The following is a 24,611-nucleotide window of genomic DNA, read 5'->3' as shown; positions in this document are numbered from 1 at the left end:
ACACTTAAAGTTTTGAACTATTTCCAAGTTACTATTTTTTTTAACTTTTAAATTTAAATGACTAATACTGCTCATACTTAAGGAGATTGAAGCCATAGGAAATTTCCCAAATATGATTTAATCTGGAAAAATCTAAATAACTACTTTGGAGTTATATCAGAATATGTTTTTCTACTTAGAAACAGGAGTACAAATAAAAAGGAAAGACTATTTTGTTAGGAGAGATATGTGTTATGACTTTTACTCCAGAAACAGTCCAGTGACCTCAGGTCATTGAGCACAGTTCTAATGGAAGTTTAATGAAAGGCCTAGAGAGAGATCTGAGTAGGGTGATATTTCTCGTGCAATTAAAATGTTGTTCTACCTTTTTTGATAATTATTTGATTAGTCTCTATGTCTCCTTGTCACAGATGGGGTCATCAGACTTGCAGGTGGTAAAAGCAACCATGAGGGTCGCCTGGAGGTGTATTACAGGGGACAGTGGGGCACTGTCTGTGATGACGGCTGGACTGAGCTGAATACATATGTGGTGTGCCGACAGCTGGGATTTAAGTAAGATCCATTGACAGGAGGCAGCTAAATGCCACGTTGTATTTTTAAGAGTCTCATTTTATAATCCTTACTTGTAATTCCTATAATACTAAAAATATATGTTCACAATCATCATCTACCTATCTATTCTACCTACTTTCCTACCTACCTTATCTACCTTCTCTATATGGAAATTCAACAACAAAAAAAACAATAACATTTTCTTTGATGATGACTAACCATATCTTGCTGTTTATCTCATTTGCCTTTCCTGCCACCACCCCTCTTCTTTTTGTTACAAATTTATTTATTTATTTGGCTGCATTGGGTCTTCCTTGCTGCACGTGGGCTTTTCTCTAGTTGCAGCGAACGGGGGCTACTCTTTGTTGCGGGGCGCGGGCTTCTCACTGCTGTGGCTTCTCTTGTTGCAGAGCACAGGCTCTAGGCACACGGGCTTCAGTAGTTGTGGCACACGGGCTCAGCAGTTGTGGCTCGCAGGCTTAGTTGCTCCACGGCATGTGGGATCTTCCCGGACCAGGACTCAAACCCATGTCCCCTGTACTGGCAGGTGGATTCTTAACCACTGCGCCACCAGGGAAGTCTCACCCCTCTTCTTGAATAATGGAGCCACGGATGACTTTTAGGTCTCATTGTGTCTTTTCAAGTAAGACTGTATGCTTTGAATGCTCAGTTTTATTCTGATGCTTCACTACTATTGGATGTTGTTAGTACTGACATCACTGTATCTAAAATTGCAGAGAAGTCCAGTGTCAAATGCTTTGGTATTACATTATTTCCTTTCTCAGAATGTGATGATAATTATCACTTTTATTTGAGAAAAACAGCTTTCTTGTCATGAGATGACCTTTAGAACTCACCCTTGACCTCACTCTCTTAAAAACTGAGTATCACACTTTGGGCGATACATTTCATGTCACACACATAATGCATTCCAGAGTAAAGACTTAAGTTGGTTGAAGTAACTGCAAATGATGCCTTTGAGCTAATATCTGAATGAAACCCACGAATGCCCATTCTTTCTTGTTTTCCATATTTCTGTGTCATGCTTGAAGTAATTGTCTCATGCTTGAAAAAATGAGCAAAATTATTTCATTTCAGCTTGAGATAGAGCTAATTGAAAATATTTATTAAACCTTAAAAATATGCTTTCATTCAAGCTAGGTATGACCATGTTTAAACATATATTTTTAAGTTTGTAAAAGTAATATAAAATTTTAGAGAAAGTTTGGAAAATAAAGAAAATAAAAATCTACCCCTTAAAAAAAAATACCCCTCATTTTTCCATTCTTACACCATCATTATTATAACTTGTGTGTATAACTTTATAACAGCTCTAGTAGTAGATATGGAATTTTTCTATTCATGTTTTTTACTTTTATATTATTACACAGTCATAATTTTTAATAACATAATAACTATTGAATGTTCATACTATAATGTACTTAATATTTAGATTAGTTTAATTTTTCCTGTTATAAATAATGACATCATGAAGATATAGATGCATGTTATTGACTAATATTTTGAATTTTCATGGGCAGTGCAGTTATTATTATATAATTGTCAGGTCAAGGGGTATGACATGCCAGCCAAATAAATATTGTTGTTTAATTAATAAGAATTACTCAAAAATATCATTTCATCTGAGCAAATCTCTGTTAGTCTGAGAACTGTATCCTGTTGTCACAAACTTAGAAAGATTCAAAAATACTATTATTTACTATTTTCATATTTTTCCTTATTAATTAAAACAATTGAGTGACTGATTTTTTTTTCCATATTTTATTTATTTTGTTTCACAAATACATTCAGTTTTTCTTGCATATACAGAGTATCAGAACTTAATGATTTTAAAAATGTTCTCAATATTTGTTAAAAGTTCTAAATGTGTTAGAAGGTAGAATAAGCATGTGCTACATTTACATTTTAGTTTATGGAGGAGTTTCTGAAAGAAAATACTCTTTTGGGATGAGAAAGGGTGAACTCTGGGTTTCTTCATACAAATGAAATCCTAAAGTGACGTGACCTCCTGCTGTCTGTTATATAGTTGATATGGACAGATGGTAATCACATTGATGCATTTTGTGGAAACATGGTATAAGTTGAAAGTGATAGCAATATGGGATTAGGGATAATTACTTTTCTATCTAAGACTTGATTAGTCAGCACAATAGAAGTCTTAGAATGACTCATTCAAAGTTGCATTGTTTTAATTTATTGAAATGTTTATCTTGTTAAATAAATTTAATAACTAAGTGCATGGTAAAACAATTAGGGAAATTCATGGGGAAACAATTAGGAAAATTCATCTTTCAAACATAAGATCTCTTCATATTCTTAGTACAGAAATAATAAAAACATTCAGTGGTGGAAGTGACTGACATAAAATTTATGAGTAAAAGTTTAATTATATAGACCGAGAACTGAAAGACACTTCAAATATCTTTTAGCCCAGGAATTTCTGGAGATTTGTTTGTATTCTACAGAACAAAAGAAAACAAAATTGAGGGGAGGATGAATGAAGGTAGAGACTGACTTAGTTACCAATTTTTAATTTTGCAGATCTTTCCTATTTCTATTAATACATTTAGGATTTTTTGTAGTGTAGTGTTACAAATAAAGTCAATTGAAACACAAATATATTTATAAAAATCTTAAAAATCAGATTTATGTAACCTTATGAAAAGCTAAGAACATTGTCATTAATCTGATTTTGATGGGCTGAAATCCAAGTTTCCTCATGGTTTGGAAATAGTGCTTGAGAAATCACTGAACTAATAATACACACTTTTTTATTTTGGAAGAGAGGATACCAAAGAGGCCTAGAGAAGCTAATGAAATCAAATGAGCTTTGATGGCTCTTCAGAGGCTGATATAAGACACACATTCTTACTTTCTGGTCCACTGTGTTATTTCCATGGTCAGGAATTTGAGGTTTATCTCTGTCTGCATTCTCTGTGGTTGGTGGGTTAAATTGTAGACAAAACACAAGAATGGTTGGGAAAAAAGGATTAATTATCCACTAGTTAAGCAAACATTGTTGGTTAACTAGTGGATTAGTTAACCAACATTGTTAAGATGATCAAAATATGTGATGGAGATTTAGCAGATTTTTTACTGCTCTGAGAACTGAGTTCTCAAGATAGGAGAAAGAACAAATACTTACCCTCTGAAGTCATGCCACTTAATTAGGTTGTTTGTTTTATGTTTTATGGTTCCTTGAAACAAGAGACAAAAGTTCTATGCACAGTGTTTATTTTATTGCCACAGATATGGCAAACAAGCCTCTGCAAATCACTTTGAAGAAAGCACAGGGCCCATATGGTTGGATGATGTCAACTGCTCAGGAAAGGAAACCAGTTTCCTTCAGTGTTCTCGGAGACCCTGGGAAAGGCATGACTGCAGCCATCGGGAAGATGTTGCTGTCTCCTGCTACCCTGGCAGGGATGGACACAGACTGTCTCTGGGTGAGGTCCTGCCACAGCTCCTGAGTATCCGTATTTCAGTAGCCACTACACCTCTATCCACTGGTCTGGAATGTGAAGCATTTCTCATCTTTGTCTATTTTTCTTTTTTTTTGTCTGTTTCCCCAAATGCTCTAATTTTGAGTAATTTGCATTCAGAGAAAAATAGTCTTTTGAGTCTTTCCACCAATGTTATGAATTTCTACTCCTAATTTTTCTTTACCTGTAAGCCTAAATTTCTCATGTATCTGAAAGATGGATTAAAGAAGTCACGATGTCCATTCCACAACTGATTAGTCACCTATTCTGCTTCCCATTTACCTTGAATTCTAATGAACTATTTGAAAAAGGATTAAAAATAAATCAGAACAAAACAATAGGTCTCTTTCCCACCCTCCATGATTCATTTCTTCTTTAGTCCTGAGGCCTTGTCAATCATTGGTTACCAACCAGCCTTTGCTCTGTCCTAACCTAGATCTTTCAAGTTTCTCACTGGGCTCATAGGTGGATTCATTGGAGTAAATAGCCCGCCTATCTTTCTAAGATACCCTGTTACTAAAAATCCATTAGTGTCCTTTATTACTCCCTAGTTCCAAATTTCTTCAGACTTACGGTCGGATAAAAGGTACCTAGCTCATCTAACAGTCTTAAATATTTGTAGGTGAAGGTCCTTTTGTGAGCAGAGAGCAAATAACTATATATCCTTGACAGACTTAACATCCAACAAGGAGAGCAGAATAAATATGAATGAAAAATATAGAGGGACATATTTAAAAGACATGCCAGGACTCTACCATAGCTCTATTTGTATCTATACATGTATATTTTGGTGCATAGATGTTAAAATAACCACAGGTGGTTCTTAAGTTTCACCTCAGGCTTGAATCAGCCCTTTTTGTATCCTCCTGTTTTGAGACTGTGAAGCTGGAATCTTCACATTATAAAATAATGGAACGTGTTGAATCCCACAGTATTAACTGTTTTGTGTACTTAAGTTTGTCAAGGCACGTGGTTGATTCCTCATTGTACTCTATCCTGTGAGATCATAGTGACTCACTGCACTAGTCTAGCATTACACCAGGTAGAAATACAGCCTTTTACCCCACCCCTTATGGGTCATATTTTCAATTTTGTTTCTTTTTGTTTGTTCTCTTCCCTTGCTCCTTTCTTCTTATAAAGGATTTATGATCCTCCCAGGATTATGTGATGAATCATTGCATGTGGTTGGGGGAGATAGAGCCTATTTGCTAGAACTGGATCCTCTTAGCCCCAGAGGGCGGGTATTTGGATCATGGAGTGATATGTTCAGGCACATTCCATCAGTGTTCCAGGTGATGAAACACATACAGTTAGGACATCTAATCCTTTCAGTTCCCCTAAAAATCTTTAATTTTCCGAGGGTGATAATTATTAATAAAATATGGGATCATTATTATGAATTCTTTGGTCCGAATTTTGGTAATATATCTATTAACCATTCATTTGTTCAAAGGATATTATATCTGAGCCAAATTATCCTTTTGGAATAGAATCAGATTACCATTTATTCATCCAAAGAGATCATTACTTTCCCACTTATCAAAAAGGACTGCATAACAAAAAGAGGAGATCATGGAATAGTGGTATAAACAACAGCATTTTAAAAACAATTGAGATTTTTTACTTCCTTGGCACTGTGATAAGAGCTGTTAGACTATTACAGTTTTCAACTATTTGAAGGGTCACTTGTGGACCTTAGCTTTAAATGTGAATGAAACTTTTCTCAAAATTAGTAGTAGTTCAATAGACACTTTCTTTTTTTTTTTTTTTTTTAATTTTTATTTATTTATTTTTGGCTGTGTTGGGTCTTCGTTTCTTTTCGCGGGCTTTCTCTAGTTGTGGCGAGCGGGGGCCACTCTTCATCGCGGTGCGCGGGCCTCTCACTATCGCAGCCTCTCTTGTTGTGGAGCACAAGCTCCAGACGCGCAGGCTCAGTAGTTGTGGCTCACGGGCCCAGTTGCTCCGCGGCATGTGGGATCTTCCCGGACCAGGGCTCGAACCCGTGTCCCCTGCATCGGCAGGCAGATTCTCAACCACTGCGCCACCAGGGAAGCCCCAATAGACACTTTCTAATTTTGGGTGTGTGGTAGATGGAATGCTCAAAAGCAATATTCTAGGTCAGTAAAAGTAATTTTAGTAAGAATGCAGTTAATGCCTATGTGAATTGGGGGAAATTTGTGGGATGGTCAATGTGTAGATTTCTCATTTTAATACTGCTTTAATTCTGAAGTTTAGAGTATTAAATCTTAGCAGAGATTTCTTTCACAGTGAGAGTGTCTCTTACTCAAATAAAGTTTGACTTTTAATTTAATTTATGCTAGATTTTATCTTTTCTCTAGGAAAAATATTATTTTCTTAAGATAATGTATTAAATCAGTGTTACAGGAAAATTGAAATAAAGAAAACTCTGCTGTGATCAGAGTTTGAGGTATATAATTAAAGATGCTGTATACCCACAGGACTGTTTAGTTTTCCCAAGCATTTTATATTTATTTAAGATTTTAGAAATAAAACATGTATATTATTATTGTCATAACAGATAGAACTTAAGCGGTAGGGTGGTATTGATAGAATGGCTTCTGTCATTCAGTTTCCCTTCAGGCATTGAAAATCCAATGATTTTATAAAATGGATGGCTAAAATTAGGTTAAGAATACCGTATTATTATTTTTACAAAGTATGCAACTTAGGCTTTAAAAACACTTTATCATTTTTATTTTTATGGTATGTGAAAAGCTGCCCATAAAACAACTAGGGTGGAATGTGGAGGTCTAATTCCATGTACATATGATTTCTTAATTTTGCACCAAAGATCTAAAAAATGTAAAAACTGAAAAATTTAAGAATTTCATCTGTTTAAATTTTTTCATTGAGGATCACTTTTTGGCCTTGCCCCTCTTGCAGAGAATCCCCAAATTTCAGATACAATAATAAGAAATGTTAAGTTTCAAATACACTGTGTTTTGTGACACACCTAAAACACCAAGATTTTCAGCTAATGTAAGCAGTGCATCGAGTAGGCACTCCACAAACATTTGTTGATTTTGACTTTGCTATGTTGATTCTACTGTGATGCCTGTTCCACGAAGTATGATCAGGGACAGAAATTAGAGAGCTAGCAACTCTGGGGGCAACAAAGAAGACTCAGAGGAATCAAAGTAGGATGTGTCCATCTTGCCAACAGTATTTTCCTTCAGTTAACAAATGTTGTCTAGTGATTACATATGTTGGTTTAAACACATATAGAATGATACTCTGTTCATTAGCTGTTTACTTCACCTCCTTGGTTCTGCTAATTTCACTGTGTTTGATGGTATTCCCTAAATCCTTATCAGTCAATCTTAAGGGCTCCGAAGCTGGAGACACTTCTAGTAACTAGGTAATCTAAAGTATGTATATTACTGTAATCAAGTATCACATACTGGGTGGCTTAGACAACAGATATTTATTGTCTCACACTTCTGGAATCTAGAAGTCCAAAACTGAGGTTGTCCACAGAGGTTGGTTCCTTCTGAGGGCCGGGAGGGAAAGATCTCTTCAAGACCTCTCTCCTTGGCTTACAGGTGGCCATTTTCTCCTATGTCTCTTCACTCTGTCTTCCTTCTGTATATTTCTGTGCACAAATTGGATTAGAGCTGCCTCTAATGACTTCACAATTCGACCCCTGGCAGTATGCAAGCCATAGTGAGGACTTTTGATTAAACAAAACCATATTTATTGGTGTTGATAGAGATGTGTGAAAGACTCTATAAACCACTTTATTTGCATAATTTAGATAAATCCCAATTTGCTAGAGGTCAGTTTCTCAACTTTTACATCTTAATAATTTTTATGATTTAAGCCCTTCCTTTGGAATCCATAGTAAATAGGAGGGCTGAGATAGAAATTGTCCTTGTGCTTGCCTTTTTTTTTTTTTTCTCTTCCATCATTCAAGTTACTCATGCATGCAAAGGTATATCTGAAAATTCTGCCTAAAAATCCTAGCTTTGGAGTATAAATTTCTAGGTGTGTTCATGGATAAGTGAGTAGTAGATGTAGAACAAAAGCAACTCCAAGTTAATGTCTTTTACTAACTGGAAGTTAGTGGTAATAAAATAATCCACGATTTTACAGTGATATATATTCATTTATTCAAGAAACAGCTATTACATGTACTCTATACACTGTAATGCCGGGCACCGCTCCAAGTGCTGGGAATACAAAGTTAGATAGGATCAGCGCTCTGACTTCAAGGCTACAGAAGATATTGCAAAAGTAGATACAGTTTTTTCTTTAAATTGGTATCTCTCCTCTCTCTCTCTCTCTCTCTCATCCCCTCTCTCATTGCCCAGCTGATTTTTAGCTCCTTTTACAAACAAATAGTACTTTATAAAGTCTCTCATGCTTTAGTGTCAGTTTGCTTGTTTTGGTTTTTCTAATACTTTTGAATCATGACTTAGGTTTTCCAATCAGACTGATGGATGGAGAAAATAAGAAAGAAGGACGAGTGGAGGTTTTTATCAATGGCCAGTGGGGAACAATTTGTGATGATGGGTGGACTGATAAGGATGCAACTGTGATCTGTCGACAGCTTGGCTACAAGTAAGGAAAACCTAACTCTATTTGGGATGTTCATCTGATGAAAATTTCTGATTTTTTATCCTTGTTCTTGCCTAAAATTAACTTCTGTGATTCAATTGAAAATACTGGCAGCATGCTTATTTGATTCAGAATTATAAAGAAATACGAAGTAGAGTCTCTTTAAATTTTTCTATTTTCTCACAAGAAATATATATTATGTTACTTAAGAAATGTAGCTTTTATCTAGTAACAAATAGTCTAACAACTCTTAACTATTCATTCTACTGCTTCTGTCAGCCGAAGGTATTAACCTTTTCTCTGTGATTTATGTCCTAACACAGCAGCCTTATAAGGGATTCTACTGTTACTGAAATTACAGTTGGTTCTTGTTATTTGCAGTAGTTACATTCTGTAAAGTCACTGTGAACATCGAGTTAGAAAATACTGAGCCATTGCTTCTAGAGCTGAGGTTGAACCAAGCCATGCTCTGCCTTCTTGTTTTAGCTCTCGTGCTTGCAAACAATTGCCCTTTTTGCAGTCTCCTAGTGCTTTTTTTTTTTTCCTTTTCTGTACCTTTTTGTTGATGATTTCCCTGTTTAAAATGGTCCCCAAGAATTTTGCTGAAGTGCTGTCTAACATTCTTGAATGAAGGAATGCTGTGATATGCCTTACAGAGAAAATAAGTGTGTTAAATGGGCTTCATTCAGGCATGAGTTATAGCACGAAAAATGTGGCACTAAATGAGGTGAGAAAGGACACTTATTTCCAGTTTGAGAGCTGAACTAGAAAGACCTCAGCTGGGCAACTCAAATTTTTTGAGACTTTACGCATGTCTGCAAATGACTGTGAAAGGGCTGATTGATTTTGGAGTTGCAAATATATGGAACATGTTACAGTTTAGAGGGTCATGAAATTTAAGCTAATATACATAATTTGCCTCGCTTATATTGGATTACTAATAGTGGTTTGGATTTTAAAATATATCCTTAATTACACATCTATGTATATCTTAAATATTGATAAATTTAACTGGTTATTCCTATGCAGAATATATTTTTATTTTTAAAATTATTTCTATTTTGATAAAAGTTCAAATGTTTTTTTTTTTCCCTGAAGTTTTAAGTCAGAGTTTGTTTTTGGTTACTCAGATACTACTTCAATTTACGGTTCAGTTTTGGACCTAGTTGCAATTCCATTTGTCCTATGGTTAGTGGGTCCATTATTTGTAATATAGATTTTCAGTATTCAAAATTGGTGGTATGTGACATATTTTCAGCTTTCAAAATATGGGGTAATAGAGGAAGGGAGGAAGCATCTACATTAGATGCCTAGATGAATTCAGTCAACAATTTAAGTTTCCTTTGCTGACTACATTTCTAACATTTCGTTCTCCATTTGAAAAAAAAATGTATATATATATACACACATATATACATTATTGTTCTTACATTACATGCCCAGTGAATTTCCTTACCTAAAATCAGCCATTAAAGTATATACTGCTTGAGACTGGTTTTTTGGCTTACTTTTATTTTTTTGGTAGAGGTGATCCAAGAAACCTAGTGTTACCTTTGGAAATATGAAGGAAAATATGAAAGAAAAGGTCAAATTTGATCCTTGAATTGTGTGTCTAAGTCATGTTTAAGGAAAAAAATTTTGTAAGAATATTCATCAATGCATTTTCACTTTGATTTCTTTCTAAATTTTTCATTGCTTTTTACTTATCATTTAGTCCATTTTACATTCAACTCAAATGGTGAATTTAGGTAAGAACAATCTAGATTAAGTGAACAAAGTTTGTAGCAATTTTCAATACTATTTCTGTAACAATTATCAAGAAAAGCATTAAAGGAAGATCATACTTCATAATTGTTTTTAAAATAAAGCCTCTTAACACATAATTCAGTAATTTAATGTAACTGTGACAAATTGGATAGACATCTTCTAGTGCACAAGCTACAATTTGCCATCAAATAGTATTTAAAAGAAAATCATTTCGATATTTGATCAATCTAAATATACTTGAATGTTTTATAATTTTCCACCAAGGGGACATGGAATTTCATATAAGAACATATATATAATTGTAAATAGGTATGTGATTAGAACAGGGTGTTTTTCCCCCATGTTACTTCAGATTAATAAAAGTCTTTAATAAAGCAATTTATTTGTAGAAATCAATCCAGAAAACTTTGAAACTGTCAAAAGGCTTGAGTTTTATTTATAAGAATTCCAGAGAACTGTCCCCCAGCCAGCTATATCACACTTGAGGATTAGTCCTTAGAAACACTGAGAATCAAAATAGCATTAGAAAGCTTTTTCATAATGGGAGAAACAGAAATGAAGTAATAAAAACCAGGAACATGAATGGTAACTAACATAGATATGCTTAGAGTGAACAGAAAGTAAAAGGCACTCTTTAATGATGTATTACATAATGTCTGACAAAGTCTAGCATATGAACACATTGTTTTTAGAGGGTTGAGAGAGAATGTGTTGATATCAGTTAGCCTCGTTAAGAAAGACTAAATAGCCATGATGGAAATTCCATTCTATCTGAACTTTGTATGAATCCATTAGCATATATTTCAATATGACATTGTTTTTGAACTGTGTATTTATTAGAGTAGTATCCCTTAAAAGAATTTTAAAAATGATGTACCCCTATTGTCTTAGTAGAGACCTAAAGTTAAGTATATCTAATTTTTATCTTACATTTAAATAGCTGCAAAGGATTTAATTTCTGGCATATTTGTATATGACATTTAAAAATAGAACAGTTACTTCACTCTTAATTATATCCAATAAAATATAAATATAGTGCTTTGATACTCTGTCATTCATTAAAAAAATACATGAGCAAGCTCTTTTTTCACCTTCACAAATTTTACATAGTTCCTTTTTCTCCTTGAAATTGTGGTTTAAATTTTCTTTCCCCACAGAATCCTAATGTCCTATGTTTTTAAAAATGTGTGTGTATGTGTGTGTGTGTATGTGTGTGTGTGTGTGTACACACATGGAGAGAGTGAGAAAGAGAGAAATTAAATTCTTCTAACAAGTTCCTCTCAGGATTTTATGATTTCTAGTACACAACTAATTAAAAACAACAACAAAAAATAAAATTTGATAAATAAGTATTAAACATAGGAAAGAAAAGTTGACCAAAGCTTCCGTTTCCTAGACTGAGGGGTTGGGTTTTTGGTCCTTGGATAAAATTTATTTTGAATTGTTCTTTTGGCCACTTCAGAGTCTTTTAAATCTTGGAGCAATGCACTGTGATTGGATTTGGGATGAGTGAAAGATATACCTTTGTTTTGCGCAGTGGGAAAAGGGAAATTTTGAAAGAGAAGTTGACCTTGACTTTAGCAAGACCAGTTTTAGGAGAGAATACACGTGGGTTTTGATGATCTGCATATCAGTTCCCATAAAGTCCTTATATCCCTTGGAAAGTCATCACCTACTCCCAGGAGCACTTGATACTCAGTTTAAAGACTAATGTATTAGAGCCTATTGTCTCATTGGAATTCTTAGCTATGAATTACTGCATGCTTGTAGTCCAGTGAGAAGTCTCTATAGGTGACACAGTCCTTAATTATTTTTTAAAAAGTCAAAAAAAATTTATTAGATTTCACTATATCATTGAAAATGTCTTTAATTATGTACTTTCATTAGTTAAAATGTTCTCTAATTCTACTTGTTGATATATCTAAAATGGTGCATTCTCTTTAGTTTGTGCATTGATTGGTAAATTACTAAGGAATCATCCTTTTGTTTTATTTAATGAGTCTAATTTTATTTTCTACATGTTTACTTCCATCTGTCATCTACTTTTATGCTATTTATCATGCTTTATTTTCTGTTCTTTGTGTAATCTTCGGTTTTCTGATTTGCAAACAATCCAATTTTCTTTCTTTCCTTTCTCTAGTTGTCTGGAATTTCAGCATTGTTGTTGTTTTACTAGAAATTTGAAAAAAATTTTAGCAAACATACTGGCATATTTTCTTACCAATTTCAAAAATTATTTGTAACTTCCCCTTCCTGAAATATATCAAGAGATTTAGCATACTGTTATTTACCTTCTATCTCTACTCATCCTCACACCCAAAACTGATGGGAATCATCTGGGATATTAGTTTCAGGATGCTATTAGTTTTTAATTTTCTTCAAAGTATACCTATTTGAATTTTAAGTTGCTCTACATTATGCATGCACATGTCAGCAATTATTTCCATTTTTTAAAAAGATTAATAATTCCTGACAATTTTGATTAAGGAGAGAATACAAGTAAACATTAGAGAAAAGAAAAGGAATATAAGCACAGATACACAGAGGGTTAAAAATTGTAAAATACTATGAACTACTTTTAGCTAATGAATTTGCAAATCTAGATGAAATGAACAATTATCTAGGAAACTGTACATTTTCAACAAAAATATAATTATCAAAATTGATACAAAAGTGTTTTTTTTTCACCAACACTCTTTATTGTCCATCTCTTTGACAATGGCCATCCTAGTAGGCGTGAGTGGTGTCTCACTGTGGTTTTGATTTGCATTTCCCTGATAATCAGTGATGCTGAGCATCTTTTCATGTGCTTGTTGTACATGAGTATATCTTCTTTGAAGAAATGTCGATTCAGATTCAAAAAAGAGTAACTTTAGAGTTACCTGTTTGATCTTCCATGACTGTAAGCATTTTTAATGGGTTAAATCTTATTTTTATTTGCAATTTATGTCAGAGTAGCAGTTACCAATACAGAAGAAATGATGGGGTATATTTTTGAAATGAGTGTACTGCCAACTACAAGCATGTGAGGCCAGGTCTCATTGCTGAAAGAGGAATATTCAAGCAAATTCCTCAGATAATTCATATCAGTAAACTACTTTGCCTGAGTTCCTTGCATAACTATAAGGAAAGTATAATAACCTTATCTTAACTAAGTAGAATATTTTAATGTTAGAAATCTGGTCCATATTGTCATTTTTAATAAGACAGTTTCTTTTGATTTAAAACCTGTCTTTTGCCTGTTTTTCTATTAGGTTGTTGGTTTTTTATTCTATAAACGAAATTTGAGAGTTATTTGTATATTGTATGCTATGTCCCTCTATCAGAGAATGCATCCACCAACATATATATATATATATTCGTCAACTTTAAAACTTATCTTTTCACTTTCCTGTGGGTGTTTTTTAGTAAAGTGGCATTCTTAATTTAATTTTTGTTGAATTTATCAATCTTTTAATTTAAGGTATACATCTGTGTCTTGTTTAATAAGTCTTTCCCTAACTTGAGGTTATAAGGATAATTTTCCTATAATTCAAACTTTAAAACTTTTCCGTTCTTATGTCACTAATTTAGCAGGAGCTGAGTTTTGAATATGGTGTTAGTTTGAAATATTTCACTAAAAAGATTTTGTATTTGGATATTTAAAAAGAAGTAATATATTATTTAAAAAAACAGAAACCAAAGAAAAGTGATATACCAAATTAAGTCTGCCTTCTATTCATGATTCCTGGTGTTCTCTTTCTCAGTTAAAAATTGTGCTTTTGTACTTCTAAAGTAGGCTTTAAAAATTCTTAGCTCCCTAGGTAATTATTTAATTCTCGTAATTTTCTTGGAAATACTGTACCAATTTCTTTTTTATTAATTTTTATTTATTTTTGGCTGCGTTGGGTCTTCATTGCTGCATGCGGGCTTTCTCTAGTTGCAGTGAGCGGGGTCTACTCTTCGTTGCAGTGCGCGGACTTCTCGTTGCGGTGGTTTCTCTTGTGGAGCACAGGCTGTAGGTGCGCAGGCTTCAGTAGTTGTGGCACGCAGGCTCAGGAGTTGTGGCTTGCAGGCTCTAGAGCACAGGCTCAGTAATTGTAGCACACAGGCTTAGTTACTCCGCGGCATGTGGGATCTTCCCAGACCAGGGCTCAAACCCGTGTCGCCTGCATTGGCAGGCGGATTCTTAAGCACTGCACCACCAGGGAAGTCTTACTATACCAACTTTAAGAGAGTATTATGCTCTGGAAGGGAGTAGAAAATTTTGAGGTGATTTTTTTTCCTGATTAAACTAGAGTTTAAGACTACCATAAATTTTTGACATGCCATTAAATGTGACTTTCTTAGTAGGAGCTAAGATGTAATCAAGAAGTTCTGAGATATGAAAACAAAGAATGTATAGTTATTACGCGCTCAAGCTTTTTTTTTTTTTTGACAGAGTCATGAAATAAGTGTTTTAATGTATGAGTTAAGAAATATAATTGAATGAGGGTATATGTTGTGATTTATTCAATTGTATGTTTGACTGATTCTCCACATCCTCAAGAATGCTCTGTTTCCAGGGGTCCTGCCAGAGCAAGAACCATGGCTTATTTTGGGGAAGGAAAAGGACCCATCCACGTGGATAATGTGAAGTGCACAGGAAATGAGAGGTCCCTGGCTGACTGTATCAAACAAGATATTGGAAGACACAACTGCCGCCACAGTGAAGATGCAGGAGTTATTTGTGATTATTTTGACAAGAAAGCATCGGGTAACGGTAATAAAGGTACGTAAGCTTCTGGGGCCTATACAAGTCAAAGCATACAAAGTCACACTTCATTATTCTAAGCAGTACTTTGATAATGAAACTCCCCTCCATAAGAATATACTCAATCCCTTGTTCCTTTTGCTTGTATTTAGAGGCAGTGGTTCTTGACAAACTTTACTGGATGGGACTCACAAGGGAGAGAAGGGGTTCAGGGGCAGGAGTGGATTTACAGGATTTTGTAATCTCTGAGATTTTCCCCTTTTGACATTCTTAGCCATTTCTAACCGTTCCTTCCCTGGATGTAATAAAACTATCAAACTTGCTGGTATTCTTGAAGATTCAGAATTTATATTTGCTTCATAAAAAGAAGAAATTAAAATTTAAAGATGAATCAGAGAAGGGCACTTCTTCCACTCTTATTAATATCTTAAACAGCAAGGATAATTTTAAAAATTAATTGCAAAAAGAAAATTATCTTTTGTAGATTCTACTCTCTGAAATTTAAAAATGTAAGGGGGGACTTCCCTCATGGCGCTGTGGATGGGACTCCGTGCTCCCAATGTGGGGCGCCCGGGTTCGATCCCTGGTCAGTGAACTAGATTCCACATGCATGCTGCAACTAAGAGTTCGCATGCCGCAAATAAGGAGCCCGCAAACTGCAGCTGAGGAGCCTGCCTGCTGCAATTAGGGAGCCCGTGAGCTGCAACTAAGGAGACCGCCTGCCGCAGCTAAGACACGGCACAACCAAGTAAATAAATAAAATTTAAATAAAAATAAAAATGTAAGGAAAATAGAAGTAATCTTCTAGTATAATACAGTAATGGATGTGTCATACATATATAAATAGAAGAGTTCTTAAAAGCTCTGAGTTTGGGGCTTCCCTGGTGGCGCAGTGGTTGAGAATCCGCCTGCCAGTGCAGGGGACACGGATTCAAGCCCTGGTCTGGGAAGATCCCACATGCCATGGAGCGACTGGGCCCGTGCGCCACAACTACTGAGGCTGCACTCTAGAGCCTGCAAGCCACAACTACTGAGCACCCGCACCTGGGGCCTGTGCTCCACAACAAGAGAAGCCACCACAATGAGAAGCCCGTGCACTGCAAGGAAGAGTAGCCCCTGCTCGCCGCAACTAGAGAAAGCCCGTGTGCAGCAACGAAGACCCAACACAACCAAAAATAAATAATTAGTTAATTTTAAAAAAAAAAAAAAAAAAAAAAAAGCTCTGAGTTTAATTTTTATGAAACAAACACAGCTTTAAATGAATAAGGGGGAAAACTAGCTCTTTTGGAGAAAACTATGGTTATGTTTTATGAAAAGAACAGTCATTTATTTATGTAGATTAAGAATCCATGGTTTGATACTTAAGATTTTCTTAAAATCAAGTGCATCTGGGGCTTCCCTGGTGGCACAGTCGTTGAGAATCTGCCTGCTAATGCAGGGGACACAGGTTCGAGCCCTGGTCTGGGAAGATCCCACATGCCGTGGAGCACCTGGGCCCGTGAGCCACAATTACTGAGCCTGCGCGTCTGGAGCCTGTGCTCCGCAACAAGAGAGGCCGCGATAGTGAGAGGCTCGCGCACCACGATGAAGAGTGGCCCCCGCTTGCCACAACTAGAGAAAGCCCTCGCACAGAAACGAAGACCCAACACAGCCATACATAAATAAATAAATTAATTAAAAAAAATCAAGTGCACCTGTATCTGAGCATTCTCTTTTTCTAACATCTTTTAATAACCATTAAAGACAATGCAATAAATAAATTGGTTGTGTTAATATAATTCTTCACTATCTGAGGGTCTTTTGAGTCTGGAGAAGAATATTTATAACCCTTTGTGCTTTGTTTTATATATATATAATATATATATATACACACATATATATTATATGACATAAATATGATTTGGTAAACCAATTTTTCCTAAGTATTGACTATAATTTAATGTATTAAATTCCCTCCAATAATTTAAACTACAGTTACAAAGTGAACATAATTAATTCTTTGGATTATGGAAAATTTCTTAAGCAGCAGAAAAGCATAAAAATTCAGTAATTGTAAAATGTTCTACCATATTTCTATGTAAACCTATTTTAAAATATGAAATACCATATTTATTTCTTCATTATTAATACATTTGTTTTAATGCCTTCCAAAGGTGTAGCACTGCTTATTTTGATACCTTTCCATGGTCTTAATGCTACCATATCTGAAATTTAAAAATTTCATCTTAGACCAGCTGGATTACTGAATCTGGTTTATTATTAACCTGTTGACTTTGTGTGGAGGCTCAAGAACTAATAATTTCTATAAGGTGATTCAAACCCAAGCCAGTGGTTATTGGTCATCTGATGGGATCCTTTTATAAATGAATTTCATTTTACTTTATAATTTTTTTATAATAATGGGTTTTATGGCTTTAAATAGATTTTGCTTTCTTGCAATCTTCTTCTTTACTCCAGAATGATGTAAACTTCCAGTTCTGCTTGCTTAGTGTTACATCATTCCTTGTCATGGCATTATATACATTGACCTGACTTGGAACATAACTGGAAACTTCTGTTTTTCTGGTATCTTATAATTTGCAGTGTCATGTAGAGGACTCATAACCTAAGAGATGAGGATTAAGGTTTGACGGCATGTCTCTGAGATCCTTTGACAAATTAATGATCTTGGTACACATTGTTGAACCTCTCTCTCCATGAAGAAATAACTAGTGCTGATTCCATATTGGGCTCCCTTCTACCTGGTTATTATGGGAGAACATTAGTGCTGACTAGACTTTCATGGTCTAGGCACAATTCCTACCCTTCTCTTCTTACACAGATAGAAAAACAGTATATATCTATACTTTATACACGTGTACTTAACCAAAGAAACAGCATATCCCCATATAGATTCTCCTACTTTCTAAAATTATTTTTAAAGCTAGTCATAGTTATTTACTCTTCTTTTATACACCACCTTTTCATATATTTTTAGTTTAACTCTTCTTTTTTTATGCTTTTGACAGAATTCTGTTATCTTGAGAAGTTTGACTATATATATCCTTAAATACAATTTGCCACTTAAATTGGCTTAGTAAATCCTTTCCATATATTAACATGCTATATGAGTAAATGTAAATTTATGTCAGAATTTCATCCTGGGAATGTGCTTTGCTCCTGTGAGTTACATTTGTGTATGTGGCTTGGAAGAGCGTTGTCTGTGAAAATCAAATAATTCAGAGCATTGTTGCCTTTTGTAGTTTTCTTGTTTAATATTTCTGAACTCCCGAACAATCTCTATAATCAGCAGAGGAGGAGATGTGGGTACCACAAGGATGATGTACTAGACAGGGCCAAATCATTCAGCAGCCTGTGAAACCTCTACAGAGCTGATTGTAGGAAACCTCATAAAGTTCCTTGTCTACTTGTGAAATTATTGTTGCCTTGGTTAAATGAGAAAACAACTTTTAATTTTTATTATAAGATAGGACTTCCCTGGTGGCACAGTAGTTAAGAATCCCCCTGCCAATGCAGGGGACACAGGTTCGATCCCTGGTCTGGGAAGATCCCACATGCTGCGGAGCAACTAAGCCCATGTGCCACAACTACTGAGCCCACGAGCCACAACTACTGAAGCCCACATGCCTAGAGCCCATGCTCCTCAGCAAGAGAAGCCACCGCAATGAGAAGCCTGCACACTGCAACGATAGCCCTTGCTCGCCGCAACTACAGAAAGCCCATGTGCAGCAGTGAAGACCCAATGCAGCCAAAAATAAATATAAATAAAATAAATAAATTTTTAAAAAAGTTTAATTTTTATTGTAAGAAAAATAGCCTATAATTTGAAGAGAAAAAGCACTTTAAAATAGAGGAAGCGTCAGGGGAATGTGTCACTAAGCATCAGGAATGTGTCACTTGTGTCTTTACCCCACTATCAGCAATATGATAGTTTAATTAAAAACCTCTTTCTGCTTCAGAGTCTCTCTTATCTGTTTGTGGTTTGAGATTACTGCACCGTCGGCAGAAGCGGATCATTGGTGGGACAAATTCTTTAAGGTAAAACGTTCTTCAAATACAGATTACACTGATAATTTCACCGTCCTTTGACTTATATTTACTTTATATAGACCATGTTCTTCAACTCACTATCCCCTGATTTATGAGATAGATGGGTTGCTGAAAAGTTATGTGGCAGAAACAAACTAACAGGAAATCTGAAAAAAATGTATAACTACAAATTCGTTTAATTTAGAATATATTTGTTTTGGACTTGACTCATTTTAATATAATTTTTTTATTTGTTGAATTTACTAGTGAAAAACCAGTGCTTTGCTTATTAAATACTTCTTCCGGGGAATTCCCTGGCGGTCCAGTGGTTAGGACTCGGTGCTTTCTCTGCCGTGGCCTGGGTTCAATCCCTGGTCGGGGAACTAAGATCCCACAAGCCAAAACAAGAAAAAAACTTCTTCAGGCTGCTTAGGTGAGGGAGAAAATATGCTTCAAATCATGAAATATAAAGAAGACACAGATTGTTTCCAAAAACGTCAGAATTTGGTGGGATGCATACACATGCTATAGGCAAGTCTTCAGGGTGGTCTGCTCAAAGTTGTAGGAATATTCATTCTGAAAGTAGGAAGGGAGTCTACATCCTAGTATCCCCTTTTTACTTCTTTCCTCCCACCTGCAAGCCTTCTAAGTCCTTGTTTTGCTGGATGACTGTCCTTGCTTTTCGGCCTTTTATGGATGTTGATGAGTGGCTTACTTTCTTCTTAGGGGTGGTTGGCCTTGGCAAGTGTCCCTCCGGCTCAAGTCATCCCATGGAGATGGCAGACTCCTTTGCGGGGCCACACTCCTGAGTAGCTGCTGGGTCCTTACAGCAGCACACTGCTTCAAGAGGTATGTGTCCACCTTTCCAAACAACTCGGTTTGGCTCTTATTTGCCAGTTCTTCCAATCCCTTCCTGCTCTACAGCGTGCTAGAAACTTGGGGTGTCAGAGCCAGGCTGTAGGCCTTCCTTGTCTCTACCAGCGGCACTGTGGAAGTGAGGGGGAAACATCAGGAGCAAACAGAGCTCTCAGGAAGCTACTTGCTACCTGGTGTTAAAGCAAACTCCAGAGTTAAGGAGAAGACAAGATCGGTTTTTGAAGGGGAGGCAGCTGTGTTTGTGCTTCCCCCAAGAACATATCTGAGGATGAAATCATATCCCCATATTGCTAGAAGAGACCTCAGATTATTTGATTATGAATGGTAAGGAATACGGAGTCCAGGTTTAGTGTTTTGATTTGAATTTTAGAACCTTTGGGTCTTCTTGGTGTTCTGTGTCTTTTAGATTTCTCTATTTGTACATGTCAGGTTGCATCCTGATTATTTCCGTTTGTCCCAGGAATTTTATCAGCCCAATCTGAAGTTTTCCCAGTTCAGAGGGGAAGCCATGCAGAGAGATTCAGTGTGCCAGAGTCACACTGCTTATGGTGACAGCACCTGCACTAGAACCTAGTGGTCCTTTCTCCTTGTCCTGTGCTCTTTTGTGGGCCCTGGCTAATGGCCATTTCCTCAGCATAAATTTTAGTATTTAAAAATGTATACCATTGCTTAGCAAATATTGATAGTTATTGAATCAAGATGATGAGTACAAGGGGTTTCACTATTCTGTGTACTTAAAATTACTCATAAAATGTTTTAAGTAAAACATGTACCATAGTGTTGAAAAATTGTTACAACCAAAAATTTGTTTTGTATTTTATCATATGCGAAAATATATGGCTTCATTGTGTATTTACAATCCATCCATGTAGATTTTAACTGCCATATGAGTGTTAACTCCTATTGTAAGACGAAACCAACCTCAGTTTATTTATTCTCCTACTGGTGGAAGGTTAGGTGGTTTCCATTCTTTCATTATTAAAAAACAATGTTGCATTAGATATCCATTACGTGTCTCATTGGTACAGACATGTGGGAGGATTGTGCTGGGTCCTGGAGTATGGGTGCCGTTCAATTTTACTAGACACTACCAACTTATGTTCTAAAGTAACTGTATCAGTTTATATCAGAGCAATGTGTAAGTTACTGTTTCCTCACATCCCTACCCCAACTTGATACCATCAACATTTTCAATTTTTGCCAGTCTTAGAGTTTTCGGATTTCTTTTTAATTCTATTTTCCTGATTAGTGTCTTCCTCTTTCATGAATTATTTGTTCACATCCTTTGCTTATTTTTCTATTCGATTGTCTTTTGTAATTGATTTAAACATATTTTGGGATATATTCTTTGTACAGAATCTTTGTTATTATGTGTTACAAATAACTTTTCTCAATCTGGGGCATGTCCTTTCCCTAGTTTAAGGTTTCTTTCTTATGAAGATGTTTTAATTTTAATATATTTAAATGTGTCAACTTTTAAGGTCTTATAAAAGCTTTGTATATCTTATTTTAAAAATTCTTCTTTAGCCCCATGTGAAGATGGTAGTTTTTTACAAAAAAAATTTACAATTTTGCTTTTCCTATTTAGATTTTTCATCTGTTTACAGTTTTTTTGGTGTGTGTGTATGGTATATGGTGTAAGGAAGGGACCTAATTTTATATTTTTCTTTATGGATAGTTAGTTTTCCCAGTACCTTTTAAAACTAAACATTCCATTCTTTACCAGCTGGTTTATGTCAACGGTGTTGTTTGCCAAGTTCTCATGTATCTTTGTTTCTAGAATCTCTATTCACTTCCTCTTATCTATTTTGATAAATATTGTGGACTAATATTCCATGTTCAAGGTGCTGCAGAAGACACAAATCTGTATTTTACATAGCCTTTGTCATTTCTGCGGTAATAATTGAGTTTGAGAGTTCACCTATATACCAGTGGGTTTAATATAGTCCTGTGTTACATGAATGGCACAGACAATAAAGATTCATTTATTAACTTAACAAAAAGTTATTGAGCCTGTAATGTTCCCAGGAATGTGCCATGCGCTAGAAATATCTCGGAGAATAAGATGGATAGGACCCTTGGTACCATGAGTTTTTAATGCAGCTATAGGAACCCAGAGGAGGGAGACATATGGGATCGAAAAAAGTTTAGAGTACCATTTTTAAAGTGTGGTCTTTTCACCGCAATATTAGGTATTGGGCTGGCCAAAAAGTTCATTCGGGTGTTTCTGTAAGATGTTACGGGAAACCCCGAATGAACCTTTTGGCCAACCCAATACATTCAGCTTATTAAAAATCCAGATTTCTGGGCCCCTATCCCAGATCTACTGAATCTTTGGAGCTAAGACCCGGGAGTTTACATTTTTTTTTTGTTTTGTTTTGTTTTTCTGCGGTACGCGGGCCTCTCACTGTTGCGGCCTCTCCCGTCGCGGAGCACAGGCTCCAGACGCGCAGGCTCAGCGGCCATGGCTCACGGGCCCAGCCGCTCCGAGGCACGTGGGATCTTCCCTGACCGGGGCACGAACCCGCGTCCCCTGCATCGGCAGGCGTACTCTCAACCACTGCGCCACCAGGGAGGGCCTACATTTTTATCAAGCATCTTTGATGATTCTCGTGAACGTTAAAGGTTAAGACCCTCTTGCTCCTGGATAGAATAGAATGTGGTCTGGACTTTTGAAGAATGATGATGAGGAAGGCTATAATGGAGTTAACAGGATACTTATCCTTGCCCTGTTCAACATATTAATCACTAAACTGAAACGGGACAGTGATGATAAATTAATCATATTTTTGATGCCAGGAGATTGGGAGGGACACGTAATATCTTAGAAGATTGGATTCATGGTGGCAAAGAATATTGGTAGGCTGATTCTAATAAAAAAGTAATGTGGAGGGCTTCCCTGGTGGCGCAGTGGTTGAGAGTCCGCCTGCCGATGCAGGGGACACGGGTTCGTGCCCCGGTCCGGGAAGATCCCACATGCCGCGGAGTGGCTGGGCCGGTGAGCCATGGCCGCTGAGCCTGCGCGTCCGGAGCCTGTGCTCCGCAACGGGAGAGGCCACAGCAGTGAGAGGCCTGCGTACCGCAAAAAAAAAAAAAAAAAAAAAGTAATGTGGAATAAAGAGGAAGTAAAATGCTGCCTTTAGTTCAGGAAACCTGGCTTGAATGCAGCACACGTGAAAAAGACCTTATGGGTTTTAGCATCCTGCAACCTTAATAGTCAGTGATGCCATGTGGTTGCCCACAAAGTTAATCAGCCTTGGGCAGCCCTGACAGAACAGCGCCAACACAACAAGACGCTTGCTCTTCTGTCCTGTGCTCAAGCTGTTGTAGGGGGCAAAAGCACTGTCGCTATCAAACAGAGAGAACTGTGCTCAGTTCCGAGTGCCATCCTCTGACAAAGTGACATGGTGCACTAAGGAAGGCAAGCAGAAAGGCGAGAGTGTGTGGAATCAGATTAAATTCATTACCTGTTACTTCAAACACCACAAATGCTAATGAAAGGTAATTTTCATTTTAAAATAGGAAAGAGGTCTGTTGTTTCCTTTTTATTTCTTTAATACAAGACAAAGCTGGGATGGGCTGTATGTGGGAGGAGGAGTGAGTTCTGTTATGAAGTCTGTTCAAGCAAAGAGGCTGGATTCGTGTATTGGTAGAGGCTGGAGGTAGATAACGTTTCGTGTTGAGAGCACAGTGGTGAGAAAGAAAGCATAAAGCATATTTGAAGGATGCCAGTTATTAGTTAGGATCGTGGATCTGCAATTTGTATAGCGGACTTACAGTAAAGAAGCAGGAAAGGTCTGGAACGCCAGGGTGCTGAATCTGTTTCATTCACTAGGCAGTGGGAAAACACTAAAGGTTTTTGAGGCTTGAAATATGATCACAGAGGAGTTTTAGGAGATGTATGGGATAGATCTGGGGGCAGGGGTCTGTGAACAGGCTTCAAATTATATGAGAAATATTTGCATACATGCTTCTGTGCCTTTTTCTGGAGTGACTCAAATTGGTCCATGTTACCAAGTGATTAAACCGACTGTGGTAGGAACTGGAGGGAGACTGGTTATAAGGCTATTGTAATAAAGATAGAAGGTAGAAAAGAAAAGGAGGGAGAGAAGGTAGAGACCCTGATAGAAATCAATAGAACTTGGTACTGTGTAACCAGCGACTGGGATCTGGCCATCAAGACCAAGGTTACAGTTCCAGCTCCTCCAACTGTTAATTGTTTCACTTTGTGGGAATTATTTTAACCTCTGGGAGCCTCAATTTTCTCATCTGTAAAATGAAGGCAATAACGTTCTACAGTGAGGAACAAATGATCTGCAAAGTATGTGAAAGTATTCTATAAACTGTAAAATTCAAAACGAATGTTGGCTCTTATTATGTTGGGGTTCACAAAAAGGAATCAAAGATTATTATGAGCAAAAGTAGAGAATTCAGGATGATTTTATCCCACTGACTAGTGGAGAAAAACAAGGTAGGAAACTGCAGAGAAACTGGAGAAGCCCGTCTTGCGCTTAGAATTTAAGCAAAATAATTCAGTACGTTCAGTTTAGATTTTTCTCCTCTTGTTCAAGACT

General features: G+C 36.3%; 1 protein-coding gene across 1 annotated transcript in view; it reads left to right on the top strand.

Annotated features, from left to right (window-relative positions):
• PRSS12 (serine protease 12) overlaps positions 1-24,611 on the top strand; it is a 75,701-nt gene that overhangs the window by 40,416 nt on the left and 10,674 nt on the right. The window contains exons 6-11 of the mRNA XM_065877788.1: positions 411-552; positions 3,823-4,019; positions 8,495-8,636; positions 14,945-15,150; positions 19,092-19,170; positions 19,888-20,010. Coding sequence (XP_065733860.1) covers positions 411-552; positions 3,823-4,019; positions 8,495-8,636; positions 14,945-15,150; positions 19,092-19,170; positions 19,888-20,010 — 889 coding nt within the window. The remainder of the gene's footprint in view (positions 1-410; positions 553-3,822; positions 4,020-8,494; positions 8,637-14,944; positions 15,151-19,091; positions 19,171-19,887; positions 20,011-24,611) is intronic.

The sequence above is a fragment of the Phocoena phocoena genome, chromosome 5, assembly GCF_963924675.1.
Source record: "Phocoena phocoena chromosome 5, mPhoPho1.1, whole genome shotgun sequence".
Taxonomy (NCBI): Eukaryota; Metazoa; Chordata; class Mammalia; order Artiodactyla; family Phocoenidae; genus Phocoena; species Phocoena phocoena.
Note: the sequence above shows the minus strand (reverse complement) of the source record. Positions and strands in the feature narration are given on the sequence as shown.